The sequence below is a fragment of the Sturnira hondurensis genome, unplaced genomic scaffold (genome assembly GCF_014824575.4).
Source record: "Sturnira hondurensis isolate 20B ecotype Veracruz unplaced genomic scaffold, ASM1482457v3 Scaffold0015596, whole genome shotgun sequence".
NCBI lineage: Eukaryota > Metazoa > Chordata > Mammalia > Chiroptera > Phyllostomidae > Sturnira > Sturnira hondurensis.
Window position 1 is genome coordinate 13,939,795 of NW_028088227.1, and position 17,310 is coordinate 13,957,104.

At 40.5% G+C, this 17,310-nt stretch overlaps 1 protein-coding gene across 2 annotated transcripts in view; it reads right to left on the bottom strand.

The window, feature by feature from the left end:
- LAMA4 (laminin subunit alpha 4) overlaps window positions 1-17,310 on the bottom strand; it is a 139,627-nt gene that overhangs the window by 61,852 nt on the left and 60,465 nt on the right. The window contains exons 6-11 of one of the 2 annotated variants that reach the window (XM_037065074.1): window positions 16,672-16,886; window positions 15,067-15,141; window positions 13,120-13,271; window positions 11,200-11,310; window positions 5,242-5,353; window positions 2,152-2,319 (exon numbers count right to left, since the gene is read on the bottom strand). In XM_037065074.1, the coding sequence (XP_036920969.1) occupies window positions 2,152-2,319; window positions 5,242-5,353; window positions 11,200-11,310; window positions 13,120-13,271; window positions 15,067-15,141; window positions 16,672-16,886 (833 nt within the window). Of the gene's footprint in view, window positions 1-2,151; window positions 2,320-5,241; window positions 5,354-11,199; window positions 11,311-13,119; window positions 13,272-15,045; window positions 15,142-16,671; window positions 16,887-17,310 lie in introns of both variants that reach the window. The other variant, XM_037065073.1, reaches the window with a different exon arrangement.

The following is a 17,310-nucleotide window of genomic DNA, read 5'->3' on the forward strand; positions in this document are numbered from 1 at the left end:
CCTCCTTTAGCAATAGAGATTGATGGTGTTGTTCACAAAACAAGCCCATGTTTTATTTTTGAAGTAAAAGGAAAAATACTATTTTGTAGGGTTTGAGAGCTCCTAGAGGGTAGCCAGCCAAAAGTTAGCTTTCCTATTGAGATTATGTGTTACGTGGAAACAATGGCATTATACTATGTTGATTATTGTCCAGATTATTCCTAATTTTACCATATAAAGGGGATTTAGATATATTATAGTGTTACTATTAAAATAACCAAAATTACCTTGTCTGTTACTGACAAGTGAAGTTTACGACCATTCATTGTCTGTATTTTCTCCAGATAACTGTTTTTAGTTAATTCCTTTAGGTCAACCCTAAATCATTATTTTGGGTGAAAAGAAGATGAAATGGCAATGGTATATTCTTAAACTTTGTGTACGCTTTATTCTCTGATCAAAGTTACATTGATCAGATCTGATGCACTGACTAGGCACCTTAATTTTTTTCCCCCCTCTAGGGAATATCAGTCTATCTTTTCATGTTTTATCTTTCCCTTCCTCACCATGAACAGAAGACACGAGTTCATGGCTGAGTAAAGAAAGCGGTTGAAGACACTATCACTAGATGGAAGGTGGCTGAATGGAAGATGTGATTGCCCCATTTCCCAGGGGCAGCAGCCTTGTTACATTCTGAAAAAGGCAAGGAGCAAGGAAGGCTCTGGCTGTGAACTGGAGCGTCCGCCTTCCAGACTGCGGGCTTCATCCTGACTCAGAAGTGGGACGTGAGATTCTACTTTGGCATTACTGTGACCTTGTTCATTTGCTATCGTAATATCCTTTTATGCCAAGAACATTCCTCTTCTAGAGTGTTCACATTGTTAGGAGAAACTGATCATGACAATTGCAGGGAAATGCTTCAGTACAGGTGTTCCTAATCCTTTCTGGGCAACTGTAATCTAGGAAGTCCCTTAGACCCCCTTTTGTAATGTTTTTTAAATGCATAAAATAAAATACATAGAATTAAAAAGGAGGCCAATATATTAAAAAACAAATTGGTAACGTAATACTAAGTTTCCTTATTAATGCATAAAATAATGAGATTTAAGGGTGGGATTAATAACTACTATAATTTTGAATTATCAATGAATTTAATGTTTTGAGATAACAGCAACAGTTAAAATATGGTATGCAAACCAGTGGCTTCTTTTGTTAGCTGTCAATTAAAATGGACACAAATGCTTTGCAATTGTTCCCATCAAGAGTATAGTCTATATCCTTAGCCCTTGAATCTAAGTTGTCATGACCGATAGAATGGATATGTCATTGTTGGGTTCCAAGGATAGGCCTCAAGAGACCTCACACTTTCTATTCTTTTCATCTTGGAAGGCAGCCACCTAGCTTCCTTGCGGTTGAGCTGTGGAGGGAGAGGCCCAGCCATCTCAGCTAAGGCCCCTGACACATAAGTGAGCTCAACCATGCCACATGGGGCAGAGATGAGCTGTTAAGGTTGAGTCTAGCTCAAGCTGCCAACCCGTGAAATCATGAGCAAATAAATAGTTACTGTTTTAAATGAATATGTTTGGGTCTATTGTTAGACAATAATTGATTAATTGATAACTGATGTAGGGACCAACTCATAAGTTCACTAATACTATTGTGATTTGATGTCTACAGGCATCATTAAAGAAAATGTTAAATTCCCACTTAACATTGAACACGATATGCTTAATGAGGTTAAAACTCATTAAAAGTCACTCATGGACTTCAGAACATGAATGTTGCTGAACCTGTAGATTTACTGGCTTCTCAACATAATTTTCCTTGCTGTAGGTCAGGGAATTGGTTCCCATTAGCCTTCCTTCCTGTTTTATACATTTTCAGCAACTGCTAAGTCCTGATTTCTTCTTCTCAGGAGTAAAAAGTTTGATAGTTTCCTTGTGGAACTTCAGCTGTTTCTCAAAAGCTTAAGGTTGGGCCTGGATCTGAAAACTGTGGTCATCTAGTCAAGTTGTGCTGAATGATTCCCTGAGGCCATGGGTAAGTTCAAAATAACTCTGAATATTGGGAACTGGTTGCTTTGACCAAATGTTGCCCTGTATCTCGGTGTCCTTTCCTGGACCCACAAAAAAACCAGAGATGTGCTAGGTCTTAGGAGTTGAATGCACCTACATTCATAGGCTTCGTCTGCCTCCTCATCTGCAAGCTCCCGTTGAGTGAAGAACGGTTGACGGCTTCTAATCTCCTCCAGCATCTTCTGGGCCAACACCAGCTTCTCCGAGATTTCTTCAGGGCTAAGCTCCTGCTCCTCCCCATAATAGAGCATCTTGTTGTTGATCTCTGAAAGGAAGGACATGATGAAGACAGCAGGGAGAGATGACTAGGCATTTTTACATTGAAAACATGGGTTGGCCCAAGTGAGGGCAAAGGGCAGGGCTGGACCTCACACAGAAAGAGAGACTCATTGAAAGACAGCATACCAACGTTAATACTGCAAATACTGAACCCAGCATCTGAGTTCAACATTTATTCCAGGGAGAAGTAAAACCTAAGGAAATCATTTGTCTTTGCTTTCCATTTAGTGTCTTCAGAATGGGGAAGGAATTAATACAAAGCCTGCTCTGATGTCAGCTGTACCTGGTTTCCACAGTGGTTAAAAAATACAAACATTTAAGTCACACAAAACATGGAGAAAATGTTCTGAGGTATCTCCTGTCATATGTAGGATGCATTGGAGATATTAATTATACTTTAGCTAAGGATTTATCAAGGCTTTAAGTCAAAATGAGAGTATACTATAGTTGTTCAAGTGAGTCTTTCATTTCGTTTTATAGACTAGATATAATATAAAGGTTTGCAAATTTTTTCTGATATGCTTTCCCCCCCCCTTGCAATTGCTTTCTGTAGTATGACTGTTTGTCAAGATTGTGCTATTTCTGACTGTGGATCATTTTCACTCCATGCCCAAAAGTAGGATAGAGAGTTTTAGAATTGGAAGGACTGCTGGGGTTCAGAGGGTGTGGATGAAGGTCTCCACACTAGCAGAGCTGAGCAGCTCTCGGTCTCCCTGTTTCTATTACATACGATCAGATGAAAGTTACGTAATTTCCACCTTGTTTTCCCAGGAAGCATTTTATCTTCCTGGCATAAACAAAATTGTATGTCTGTGGTTTATTATGATCTATGTGGTTGGCCAGACAAACACTGCATTCATATAAATCATACCAAGTAAGAGCTTGTATTTTATATGGCTAATAGCTTGAAGGTCACCAGGAGTTATTTGAGAGACAGTTGGGAGCAGGAATGACACCCTGTCATTGGTGTCATTGACAACCAATGTTGCCTTGGTGTTGGGCAACATTCTGAGTTGGGAAAGAAGGGAGACAAATGAGAAAAAAGAATTTAATGCTAGAAATATTACTGAAAACATTATAGGGACACCAAGATATGCTAAAAATATTATGAAGGGATTAAACATTCACTTTTCAAGAAATTCTAAAACACTAACTCCTGGAATAAACATAAATTATTCCCCCTTTGAACTAGCACTTGCAAGCCTAAATTCTTTGGTTTTAATAAAAATGTTATATTTACAATTTTTGCCTGTTTATTTTAGCTGCTTCTTGTGGAGTCAGAAACAGGAAATGTAGACAATAGCCTTTTTGCCTTTGGTCTTTGGAGACTGTTCATATATTATTACAAAAAAGGTAGAAACTGATGAAAATTATTGTTTCTCATTTACATTCTTTCATAGTTTTAAAAATCTTTTCTTATGCTCAAAGCAGTGATTTTCCATCAATGTGCTACAAAGTTTTTATAACATGCAATACCACACTATTCAGTCAGGGACATTGACCTCTTTTCCCTTAGATTGCCAAATAAAAAGATGACAACAGCCAACACAACAATAGTCATTTGGTGTGAATGAACCAAAATTATACTCATTATTTTGGTCAGATTGGCAAAACAATTTTTTTTGGTGGGCTACAGAATTTTAGTAATTAGTTTATATGTTCCATGAGACAAAAATGTTTGAAAATCACTGGCTTAAAGGGTCAAATAGCGGGCTTAGAAACTTTCCTAATAAAATACTTTCAAATAAAAATTTGAGTTACAAAAGCAAAGGTGAATTATTTTTTCTAAAAATGTTGGCTTACCAGAATGCTGGCTTTATGTGCTGCCTAGAGGGACATTTATTTCCTAATTAAATGAGGTCAGCTAATCCAGGCTCAATCTTGCTTTTAGAACAAATCAATACCAACTCTAAATGTCATAGGAAAAGAATATTTTATTGGTAGATGCAAAAGCATGCAATAATGACGAGGGGAGTGGGAAGTATTTCAAATGTGTGCCATTTGTTTTTATGGTGCCTTATAGGCACCAAAGGAAATAGAGCAAATGATTAATTTTGGCTTGATATATCCATTTTCTTGGAATATGCCCCCTGTACCTCAGTATAAAGATACGGCTCTCCCACTGTGGGTCCCTTTACTGCCATTGTGCTCTGAGATGCACTTGATGTTGCTGTCTAGCTCTTAACATCCAGGATAACGAAAACCACGGTAGACACACATACTGCTTTTTAACAGACTATAACCCAAGAAATCTCCCTGTGTCTTAGAACAAACAAAATTGCCTGTTTTCTGTTTGTAAATGAAGCCTGGTTTTCAATGCATTATTGAAATAATCTTTAAAATGCAACCTGTACTCACCAGAGATTAGAGCACAAATAAGTGAACCCTCAAGACGGAACATAAAATCTACCACCCCCCAATCCCCAGCGTCGCTTTTCTTCTGGACTGGGGATGAGAGCAGGTTGCCTGCCTGGCTCTTGGGAAAGAGCATCAGAGACAGCTCAGGACTACTCAGGTTAGCAGTCAGGTTACTGCCACCATAGGGCAGTGTTTTGCTACAATTCTTCAGGAAAAATACGAATCCTATTATTCAACTGTCGCATTTTAGAGACACCATCGCATGCCAAAAAGACATTTTTGGCATTCCACTCCTGCAAAAGGCCTGGAAAGTGAATGATTCTGTGCATTTATTCTTGAAAATTTACAGATTGTAAGCAAGGGTGAGTATTCAGAAATCCCAGATAAACAAGGTTGAAAGGCAGACCTTATATGAGTTCCAACCTGTAACACCCTAACAACAGTTCTTGGCACAATCGTAAGCACTAACAGTAGGTATTATTTTTTTATTGTAGTTAATAACAGGAATGATTCCTTGACATTAAGCTGAACCAGAAGAGGATATATTTACCTTGGATTTTCTCCCTCATGTCGTGGGCTTGCTCTACAAGCTGCGTGGCATGGTTAATGGTCTCCGTACTTTCCTTCTGAGCCAGTTGGCTCTTTCTTGAAGCTTGACTTTCCTAGAAATAATCCGTGTAAACACCAGATTAAGTTTACAAGAAGGGAATACTGCATCTGTGTAGGTGTGGGCAGATGGGTGTAGTGTATTTTATAAGCACAAATTGCCCTGCCTTAAGAAAGCTCTGTAACATACAAAATGGTCCCAGAAACCACACATGATGGCTGATGTGGTGACCTGCTTTGGGATTACAGAAGGCTATAGGATCAAATGCCACTCCTATGCCATCAGTCACAGTTCAATTCGAACTCACCAGCTTTCGTAGGTAATTACCCTTTGAACTTTCACTGTATCTCAAAATGCCAGACTAGGAAAATTTCCACGTGTGCTGATCAGTTTGACATTGTGCTGACTAAAGAGCTTAAAGCTTCAAAGAGAAAACTGCTGAGAAAGTCAGCAGATCTTGAAACTCCATGGGTCCCATGGCTCCTGGGTGGTCCAGCCGCTGGTGAAACTGAATCACCACGGAAATTCAAAGGGTTATGCTCACTGGGCTCCGTGCTGTTTTCAGTGCTGCTCTCCAGATTCTCATAAACACTCGATAGCACTTGTGCACGAAAAACTGTTCCAGCAGATTTGGCTCAGAATGAATGGGGCTCTTCTCCGAGAGGCTGACTCCATTCTCTCGACTTGGGAGCTTCTGTTTCGGAGTTCCCACACAGTATTTGTTAAAACGAAATCCCAACTCAGATGTGGCTTCTGAAGGATGTGTGGGGGTGCGTGTGTATCATGTCTTTCTCTCTGTGTGTTAAGGGCAGAGCTGATCTAAGAAATGGTTCAAGCACAGGATGCTGGTCAGTATGCAAGGCATGGGGGACATGTACTTCCTTTTGGCATTAGAAGTTATATTTAAGAGGAGGAGAATTCCTCCAGTCGGACACTTGGGAGATGCCCACTTGTTTCATCTGGTGCTATTTGTTTGTCTGTTTGTTTGCTTTTTAACTCAGCTCTGTCACTAAGGGCTATGGTACCTGAACGGCAGGGTGATCCACCACACAGAGCGCTGGTAGACCCGCTGCAGTTTACCCAGGACAGGGAAGTAGCCATTTCAGATTCCTCTCCTTTCATCCAGTGTTTTAGCCAGAAAATTATGCCATGATTCTACCTGGAATGTTTTTACCCTTCCCAGGCATAACCCAAGCAAGTGGCCCTTAGGGAAGAGAATGCAGAAATTGTATCATAAGAAACATAAGCCCTAGAGGCTTCTTTATCAGGCAAATTTGAAATCCCCTCCACTTGCAGGTCCCTGTGCAGCAGTAATGCAGCCACCAGTCCCTTCCCTAAACAGTGGGCTCTCTGAACGGACACCGCATTGAGTCAGTGTGTTCCTTCATCCAATTCCCGTCTTTCTCTTGGCTTGCTCTGATGCTTTCCAGTGACTCAAAATATGTGGTCATTTTAAAATTAGATGATGCAGAAAATAAGACAAATATTACTCTTGATGTCACCTCAGCCTTTTTAAAAATGTGAACAAAACCATGTAGAACAGTTTAAAAAATTAAGTTGATTTTTGGTCCAGTTTAATCTGAGTTACATTTGCAGAGTACAACATCGTATTTTTGACTTTGGCTTCATCCTTCAAGGAAAAATGTTATTGTTATTAATGTGTTCATTTAACTTATTATGGAAACTTTGAATTGAAGCAATAAAAGCTGGAGGATGTTGTCTCTAAGAAAACTGCTTCCTTCTGACAAACACCAGAGGGCACTTGTTTATACTGAACAAAAGGCTCAGGAGCAAAGAGGAACACCTATTACTTTAAAACTGCAAGATTGCTGTATAATACATAGTAATGCCTTGTGTAAATATTACATTTTATTTATGTAACTTTGTTTATGGAAGGAAATTCATGAAACGAGCACATGGTAAAACAGGTGCCCCTTGCTTTAAGAAAAGCTGAAATTAAAAAAATATTTAAAAAAATATTCTATTTATTTATTTATCTATTTTTAGAGGGGAAGGGAAGGAGAGAAGGAGAGAAACATCAATGTATGGTTGCCTCTCGTGAGTCCCCTGCTGGGAACTGTCCTGCAATCCAGGCATGTGTCCTGACTGGGAATCGAACCTCGATCGTCTGGTTCGCAGGCCCGCACTCAATCCACTGAGCTACACCAGCCAGGGGGCTTAAATAAATATTTTATAACCATGAATTAATTAACGGTTTACACTGCAAACAGAGTTATCATTTACTCACATAAATAGTGATTTCTCCTTGTACATATTTGATATAAAAGTCACAATAAGTTTTTGTTATAAAGCACATAAAGAGTAATGTACCTAGAATACTAATTTTTTAAAAAAATCAACCACATTAAATGAGGATAATACTCAAATCCATCTAGGGTAATCATATATTTTATTGTTTAAATGGGGACACTTTTGAGAGTAAAAGGGGGGAGCTCGTAATAATCATTCCCGGAGATAAGCGTAAACAGGGACGGTCGAACAAAACAATAGTAGGGATGTTGGTGTGCCAGTCTGTACAGTGATACCTACTTCTGCGAATCTTCCTACCTGCTAAACATTAAGACTTCCAAATACCTCTCCGGCCTTGGTCTCTTCCCTGAGCAACAGACTCAAATCTCTGACATTATCCACAGATACCTTATCCTTAAAGTGTCCAAGGTAATCCATTCTGGGTTTTTAGTCTTAGTCATGCATTTCTCCCAGACAGAGGTTTTCCTCCTTGTTTATCCTCCTGACCAACTGGTCACCTAATTGCTTTTATTCCACTTGCCATTCGGGCCCTCCTCCTCTTCCCCACTCCCAGGTCTCAGCTGATCCCTGTTCACTGCCATTCTTTCCAAGTGAAGACAAGGTAACAATCAGCCACTCCGGTTTAGACGGCTGTGGCAGTCTCCTAACTTGTGTCCCTGTCTGCAGAGTCTTTGCTCACCAGTCCAGCATCCTTACTGGGGAGGAAGGCTTCTGACATTCTGCATATGATGAGCTCCTTGTTCTAAACAAATGTTTCAATGTCCCCCAAAGTCCCCAAGATTAAATTCATATGTTCTTAGCATGGTGGGCAAGGATCTTCATGATCTGGCCTCTGAGAATTTTTTTTTAGCATTATTCCCTGCTTCTTGCCTTAAATTAATCTTCCAGAAGGCCAAGGCCAAGAATACAAAGTGCTGCTTTATATCTCCCAGTTTTGTGGCAATTTCCCTTGCTTGGAAGTGCTTGATAAACTCCTCATCAGTTTTCAATGCAGGGGTCAGTGCTCATCTTCCCTGGGCAGTCTTCCCTCACGGGCCCCTGCTGAATCAGCTCATTATTCCTTCCTTAGAGTTATCTTTTCAGGCTGTATCGTACCTCAGTTACTGAATGCTGCTATATATTTTTTTAAGCTGTCTGGTTTTCCTATTAGATTGTAAGTTAAGAGCAGGGGTTTTATTGTATTCATTTCAGTATCTCTAGCACCTACCACAATTACAGTTATATACCAGGTGTTAAGTAATTCTTTTGGAATTATTTTTATTTTTTGTCTTGCCTTTTTGTCAGAATCAGAAAGGAAACTAAGATGTTTTTGATATGTGGGGGTGACCTACCTTCCTTCCATCCTAAATCTTTCTCTCTCTCTTTTTTCTGCCTCACCCAAGGACATTTTTATCACTTTGAGAGAGAGAGAGAGAGAGAATGTGAGAGAGAGAGAGAGAGAATGTGAGTGAGAGAGAGAGAGAGAGAGAATGTGAGAGAGAAAGATCAATTGGTTGCCTGCTCGTATGTGCCCTGGCCTGGGATTGAATTCAAAACCTGGGTACGTGCCCTGACTGGCAATCGAACCCATGACCCTTTGGTCTACAGGATGACAGTACAACCAACTGAGCCACACGTGTCAGGGCCTAAAGATCTGTTTTCACTGAATGCATGGGCATTCTTTAGGGTGGTCCCAGAAGCAGGGTGTAGGAAAGGGCTAAGGATTTCTTAAAAGGGGGCTAGAAAACTTGGATATGTGTATTGGGACAAAATCAATTGACTTTGGGTTAATGTAAATTTTGTGAGATTTGGGTCACATGAGATTCATGAGCCAGGCAATTTGCATATAGAGTTATTTTCAAGTTCAAGAAGCAGCATTAGTGTGAATTTTATCACTGTGGGAATCTACAGTGAAATCTTTCACTCTATTTAAAACCAAACATTAGTTACTTTCTTGATAAAAAGCTTTCTCAGACAAAGCTTTTCTTAAATCCTTCTTATAATCAACTGTGGACTCTTCTAGACTAAGGGCTTGAGGATGCTTGAGAAGTCTTTATGACAAACTCTAGGCATTTATTTTGAAGTGTTTCAGCAGGATTGAACGGTCAGAACGGTTGTAGTCAGAAGGGCCTATTTTCAGTAAGAATCGATGGAAACAGCTTGGTGACCGTTCTGGTAGCTTCCTCCTCAACCTCCTGCGTGGGTGGTGTGTTCTTGTCCAGGAGCCTTTTCTACTGGGGATATTTCTTTCAAGCTTGCATTATTTCTCCCTATGAAAGCCTGCATTCAACTTATATCGAGAGTTGAAAAACCACACAACAAAATGATTTGTTACACCGAGTCTGAGCCGTGGGAGGACCTCATCTTGGTGAGAACATTTCCTCAAAAATTGAGACACTTTTGGCAAGTTCCAGCCCTGATACCAAAGTGAAATCACAATGCGCTTTTCATAAAGATTTCTTTCCTGGTATCTCCTTTGACACCTAAGAGATCTCGCTGCTGTTTCAGAGGCTGAGAGTTGGATTAATAGCTGCCATGGCAGGGGAAGCAAGAAAAATTTTCATATGCATTTCAAAGTAGTTGAATCTTCCAAGGAGCCAATTAAAGCAATTAACATTTTTAGAAGCTTAATCTCTTAGAAGTTTACCGCTCCAAGGTCAAAAGGGATTATCAGAGTTAATTTTTATGGAAAATGAGAATTGTTTTTGAAAGCCTTTCAACAGTTCATGTCAAACACTGGTACAGAAAAGCAGAAATCCCTGAGTACTCCGGGCAGCACTGGTGAGCAGAACAAGAAAAAAAAAATGTCTTAAACATTCTAATACATTAAATATGGTGCCTTGTGGCTTAATTGCATTTTTTATTACTACAGAGGATAGCTATTTTTCCACTAGGCTTTTGGGGAGCGTATTTAATAGTCTCTCACATTGACTCTGCTCAATTGTACAAGTCATCTTTCCCTCAATATTTTTCTTAGTCTTGTTGACTTTTTCATTTATTTATTTGTTTTACTGGGTATTTGAACTTTTATCTTGTCAATGTATTAGATCTTTTTATTGTAATTCCTCATGCTATATTTAAATGTATTTTTATTTCATTTCAATTTTTAATAAATATTTAGTTCTGTTTTCTTGTGGATTTGAGATTTAAACCTGAGTCTTTAATTTGTCTGGAACTTTATTTTAGAATATGGGAAAAGGTGAGGGTGGAAAGTTATTTTTTTTTCCTGTCAAAGTGCAAAATTCCTTTCTCGGCACAATCCTTCTTTCCCTTTATAATTTAATATATCCTTTAGCAAACATTTACATTTTACATTCTATGTAGTAAAGCTTATATATCTGGATGCTCTATAGTTCTTACTAATAAAATGCTAAGGCAAACACCTGAACAACTGTCCTAATTGAAATATATCAACCATATTAACCAGCAGCAAATATTTTTTTAAAAGTTCCCCATAAAAGCCAGGTTTTTTAAAGGAAACCAGTCAAAAAGGAAGAAACAGTAGAGTCTAAGTATACCCTTGATTTATTTTAAGGTATTGAGTCACTGCATATTTTCTGAGCTGTGTTAAGCCTTGGTAGCTGCTGACGGGCTAGGCTCACACCAGCTAACTCCTCTCTCTGAAGGGAGGCCCAGACGTGGAATACTTACCCTTTCAGCTAGTTCATGTAGGTCTGACAGAAGGCTTTTCATCGTATTCTCCGCATTGCTGATTTGTATCTTCCTTAGGACATACTGGTTTTCTCTTTCTGACAATTTCGTCTGTGGAAAAAATGTTTTGAAAATAATCAGTAGATGTACACACCAGGTTCGAAAAAATGAACACAAAACTCTTCCTGTGTTAGAGGACGCAGAGGAGAATGTGAACCTCTGTTCCTAATGCAGTGGGGTTTGTGGGCTGTGGCAGGCTGGCGTGGAGGTTGGGGTCTGCATCAGGGTTCTCAGGGCCCTAGGGGTTAAAAATCCTTTGAACTCTGCTCACCAGGAGGAGACCCAGGTCTGGGACGTGCTGGCCATGGAGAAAGGGCACCTTTTTCTAATTGGCACAAATGCACAAAATAGACAGGTGGTGGCCTTGGGTGTCTGTGCCTTAACATGTCTATTTTGGAAGGCCTAAATTAATCTCTTTGGAAGGAAGGAATGGTCAACCCACATAGATCAATGTAAATGGAGTTTAGAAATTTACTTTCTTCTATCCCCTTCCTCTCCTCCCTCTCCTCCTCCTTCTTCTATTTCTTTTTTGTATAAGAAGAGTAATTCTCTTTATTTCAGACCATTTGTCCCTTTCGTTTTAATTTTTCAGGAGTTTGGGTCAAATGCTGCTTTCCTCAGATTACATCGGAGTAAGCCCATCAGTCTGGGCATGGCCTTCCCACCAGCTAAAATTATACTGACCTTGTACTGCTGGGGAAAGAGGATTCAAGTGATATCAGGAGGCCTGCGTCTGGGGGAGAATAGTGCCCTCATGTGTCCAAACAGATGAGTTTGGACTAGAACGATTTCTAAGTTTGGAATAGAATGCTTACTAAGGTTCTACCCGGCTCTTCAATTTTGTGATTTTTGTTTGTTCTGCACTTGGCGTATTTGGCCCATTGTTGTGTATGTCATTTGCATCTCTAAAAAGTAAAGAGCACTTGCTATGTTAGATACTGTTCTAATTGCTTTACGTATATCAATACACTGAATCTCTCAACAGTTCATGAGATGGTTCAATAATTTTCCTCATTCCACATGAGAAAACTGAAGAACAAAGAGGGCCAATAATTTATCTAACTTTACATAACTAGTGTCAGAACTGTTATTTGAAGGCAAACAATCTAAATTGTTTGCCTTCAAATAACAATGTAAAGTCTACGCTCTTAACTATTATACTAAACTAACAAAAGTGTTTCGGTATTAATTCTATTGTCCTTTCAGCTAATTATTATTGTTGTCTTTTTAAAAATATCTGTTGGTTGTGATAGAAGCCCATGATTTAGAGGGAGAAAATAAAACTACTTCTGAAAGCTTAGATACACAAGTGCCTGTTGCCTGCCTTTAACTTGTTTATTAGAGATTAACCACCAGACCTAAGAGCATGAACAGAGCGTGTGTGCGTGTGTGGGAAAATGAGAGAAAGTAAGACAGTGAGAAGGAGAGCTAAGGGCAGGGGGTAGAGACAGAGATAGAAAGAATAATAAAGATAGAGACAGAAACAGAGAAACAGAGAAGTTTCTAGAGAAACTCCTTAAAACATTGAAAATTGAGGCCAAGGTAATGGTAAGTTTGTGGTAATTACTTGAATGACCAATATGCAGTTTCACCAAGGAAACAAGTGTTTCACTTCCTCAGTAGTTTTGCACATTGATATTAGCTTTTCAGTCATTTCATTGTCTGTAGGAACCTCTTTTACAGATGGCAGCTCTTGGTGTAGGCTGGAGCTCGTGCTTACAATGAACTTTTCATAATTTTCTAGGTCTCATGATCTGTCATACAGCCATGGACTCAGATACCAAAAGGGAGAGGGGTTAGTGGGAGCGACTCTGTGGAACCAGAAGGAAAACACGCGGAAGGTACACTGTCGCTGCGTACTTTGAGGAGGTAGATGGTGGAGTTCATTTCATTCACATGTCTGTGGGCCGCGGCACCAGAGGACACACTCAGGAGACCAGACTTGCTTTCTTCGAAGGAGAGCGCCGCCAACCGCAGGTCGTCCGTCAGATCCCAGATGCACTTATCACAGCCTGGAGGTAGAATGGGCATGTCATTTCTTCGAAATCAAAAGTTGGCTGGGAGGCAGGCTGGCAAGCAGGCTGCTGCAAGTACATCACTCCACGCGTACTTCCTTAGTTAATGCTATTTTCATGTTTGTGTTTTGAGGCACCATTCTGGGCCACAGACCCAGTCCTCATATTCAAAGTAGAGAAGAGGCCAAAATGAGCCAAACTGCACATCAAGCACTATTGCCACTTACAACGTGACAAAAAGCACACAACACATGCAACAGGGAAAGTAGGTTAACATGAATACCGCGTGCTGAATTGAGACAGAAAGAAAGCACAAAAGGGCAAGCCCCCCGAGGTGGGCAGGCAGGGCAAAGCTTTGTCCACTTTTCTTTAGTGTTGTATAGCCCTCTGGCATGACTCTGTGTCAGGCTTTGGGCTTTTGCTTGGTCCCCGCAGGTGAAGATGGCTGTTTGCTAGGCACTCCTCCTTCCCTGTCACCTTTCCTCACCTTGATTCACCTCTTGGCTTCACCCCAGGGGCGACTCCGTGCCTCCCCATGGCCTGACCTCCTGTCTGGAGGGGTCACTGCAATTTCTCATTGCTCCCCATAGAGATCCTCTGACCACTGCCATTACCCTGCAGGGACCCAGTGTCCCCCTGGGGCACATTCACAAGGATACCCTTTGAAACTTTTCTGTTCTCAATCTCTTTCTCCCAGACTGTGCTTTCTTCTGGAGAACAGATAAATGGAGACCGAAGTGTTAATAGGTGTTAATATGTTAATTTGTTACATGAAGTTTAACATGGTCTTACTCATATCTTACTCATATCTTACTCTCAGAGGACCATCAGGCTGGAGGGGAAGATGGGCCAGGCAGGCATCTTGATGTCCTTAAAGGGACCTCGCTTAGAGGATCACCTATGGCATGAGTGTGTAAACTTTGCCCTGCTTTGTGCCTAACAGTTTGTGCCATCTTCTAAAATGTGATTCATGGGTAATATTAATCTCTTGTGCCCAGAGGGACTCAGAGGTTGGGGGCCTTTTGTTTGGGGGAGGGGATACCTAATGTTAAGATTGTCCTTAAAGCATTCCAGGTAAAGGTAAATATTAGTTACTTTCTTGATAGAAGGCTTTCTAAGGCAAAGGTTTCCTTAAATCCTTCTAAGAATCAACAATGGACTATTTTAGACTAAGGGCTTGAAGGGTGCTTGAAATGTTATTAAGACCAGTTCTGGGACCTTGTTTTGAAATGTTCCATCAGATCCTTATACCACCAGGACTGCTCATGATTTGATTGACAGGAGTGAAGGAGAAATCCTTTTCATAAGGCCTGAAAATTTTATTTCTGGTGTCACTTCAGGTTTGGATTGATTGGGGAGAAGCCACTAAAATCTCTTGGCATCTCATTTTCTCAGAATTGTAAGGCGTTGTCTGTCTATCATATTATCTGGTGGCCTGAAGAGAAAGGGGAGCCAAAATAAACTCAAGCATTGGGAATTGTATTTCTGAATTTGCCTTTATCCACTAGGTAAGATGCTAACCTTAAAGACCCGAGAGAATAAGTTTTGTGAAATAGAGGTGTTTATATAGAAACCATCTATCTGCTCATTGGAATCAAGTAGACAAGTGAATATTTTTTTAGGGTTCTTTTGTTTGTGGCACAGACAGGGTTAAAGTTGGGGTGGAACTCAGGCAGTTTCTAGAGAGAGGGTATGCACAGCTCTCCTTAATCCTACACCTGCAGCACATTAGAGACAGTGGGGTTAGTTAATCATGTACTGTTATTTTTACTTATGGTTGGGCAGTCCATGCCTGTAGGGGCTTCAAAACCTTCTTCCAAGCATTCTCCGGTTACGCTGTCACAGGGGCCTCCCCCGCAATTGCACACTGTGGGGAACAAAAACAAGAGATTAGGGAATCATTTCCTAACGCTGAAAATATGGCAATGTTCTCATGGTTTCTAGAAATATTGGCTATCAGGTGTAACTACTCAATGGGGATTAATTATTCTGTCATACAGAGATTGTGCCCCTCACCCAATTAAGCCCCAGCCCTGTGAGATTTTCAAAGATGACCCTGTGACAAAAGCAATTTAAATTTCCTAGGACTCCCCTCCCAATGTGGGGGGCATTCTGACATGACTGTGCAACTGCTTCAGTCCAGAAAGAGCTGGGTAAATTTCACAAGGTACAAGATAATCATGGAGCCCATTATTCCAGGGGAATCTGAAAGCCAGCCTTTCATTGCAGGCTGATTCTCCAGTTCAGTCCAACTGCTGGGTTGATCATTGCCAGGTGTGAGGGAGCAGCCCAGCGAGGAGAGAGTGAGGAGGCCCAAGAGCAAATCTTGGCTTCCACCGTGCTTGGCCCTTGGCAAGGCTGAGTCCAAACCTCCAAATGAGAGCTATCCGTGGGATGTAAGAATAATATCGGGGAAAGAACTAGGAACATATTTACATAAATTTAGAAGACCCAAGAGCCCGTTTTTCATCTACTGATGTGTTCCAAGAAAGCCTTTCGGGAAAAAACAAAAAAACCCCATCTTATTAGTCTGTTCATTTTCCACTGTGTTTCAGAGTACAGATAAATTTGTGATATTTAAAAAGGAATTCCTAAACTATCCATGTTAAAATAAACTGAAATGGAATTGTGATTTCCCCCTGCCTCTTAACTGTCCTTACAGAAAAATCATAAAAATTTAGCTTAGGGGGCAATGCATTTATTATATTTCAGCTGTTTCATGTTTCACAAAGTGTAGATTTATTAAACAATTCAGCAAGATCATACTTTATAGCTTCAAACATTAGCTTTTTTTCTAAGAGTGTTCTGCTTCTATGTAGTTTCAGCCTGAGTTTAGTAAATGTTTTGAGAATCAGAACATCAATGCCTAAGGCCTTGACTTTGCCAGCGCTCTTTCTGCTGCCTGCTTTTCTTTTCTGGTCTGGCTGGACACAGCTCCTTTCTTCCCTGCATCGTCCTGGTGTTAGGCTTCTGTGCACACTGCTTTCCTGTAATATGTCTGCTCTGTTGTGACTTCTGCAGTTCACATATGTGCCCTTCTCGGTAGGAAATTTTCACTTCCTAAAGTCTATTTAAGGGGGACTCTGTTTTAGTGAGGGGGTTTCCAAAAAGAGCATGCCACGACAAGAATACAATATCTCTTCCTCACCCTTCTTCCCCTGAAAGTCACAAAAGAGTAAGGAATATTCAGTCTCGGCCTTCCTTTATTTCTAGAGGAAGGCAATTTAACTACTTCTGAAAAGCTTTGCTGTATGTGGCAAATGGGTTAGAAAAAGCATAAATAAAATGTGTACATTTCAGTCTAAAAGAAGTCAATTCTTGTACTGTACCTGAGATATTTGCTCTGACAACTTGAGGAAACCGGAGGATGATTAAGCTCTACCCTTGACTTGCTCACCTGCACAGTTCTTGGCTACCCTGGCATCCCCGTAGTAGCCGGGGGCGCAGCGATCGCACTTGAATCCAGTGGTGTTCCGTAAGCAATTCCTGCACTGGCCAGTGACCTCATCACAGTCTTCAAAAATCAGATTGGGATCTGAATTTCCACTGCAGTCACATTTCTTACAGGTGCTTCCAATGAGCAAGGGGTTTCCATAGTAACCAGGAGCACATCTGAAGGGGAACCACATGTGAAAAATTTAGCAACCATAGTTTTTCTTCCTTTTTATCTTTCCCACCTAGAAAAGAAAGGTAGTTAATATTTGTGGCTTGCTTTCCCAGAATTTATCCACATCGCCCATCTTTCTAATAAGACTAGACTTTGTTTCTAAGGAACCACCCCTCCTCACTCAGTTACAGTCCACTCAGTCTGGCCAAACCTCCAGATGCAGGAGTATGTGGATGTGACTAGTGTGTGGGCATTTTGGGTCATCTCAACAAGTGGAATGCACAGCTGGCACATGATTGGTGGTGCCAGATATGTTCATACACTGCAACGAGATGCACCACTCGTATGCAGCTAATTCCGTGGGTCAAAATGTTAATAATAGCTCTGTTGAGAAACACTGGTGTAAATCACCATTCATCTTGCTGTAGA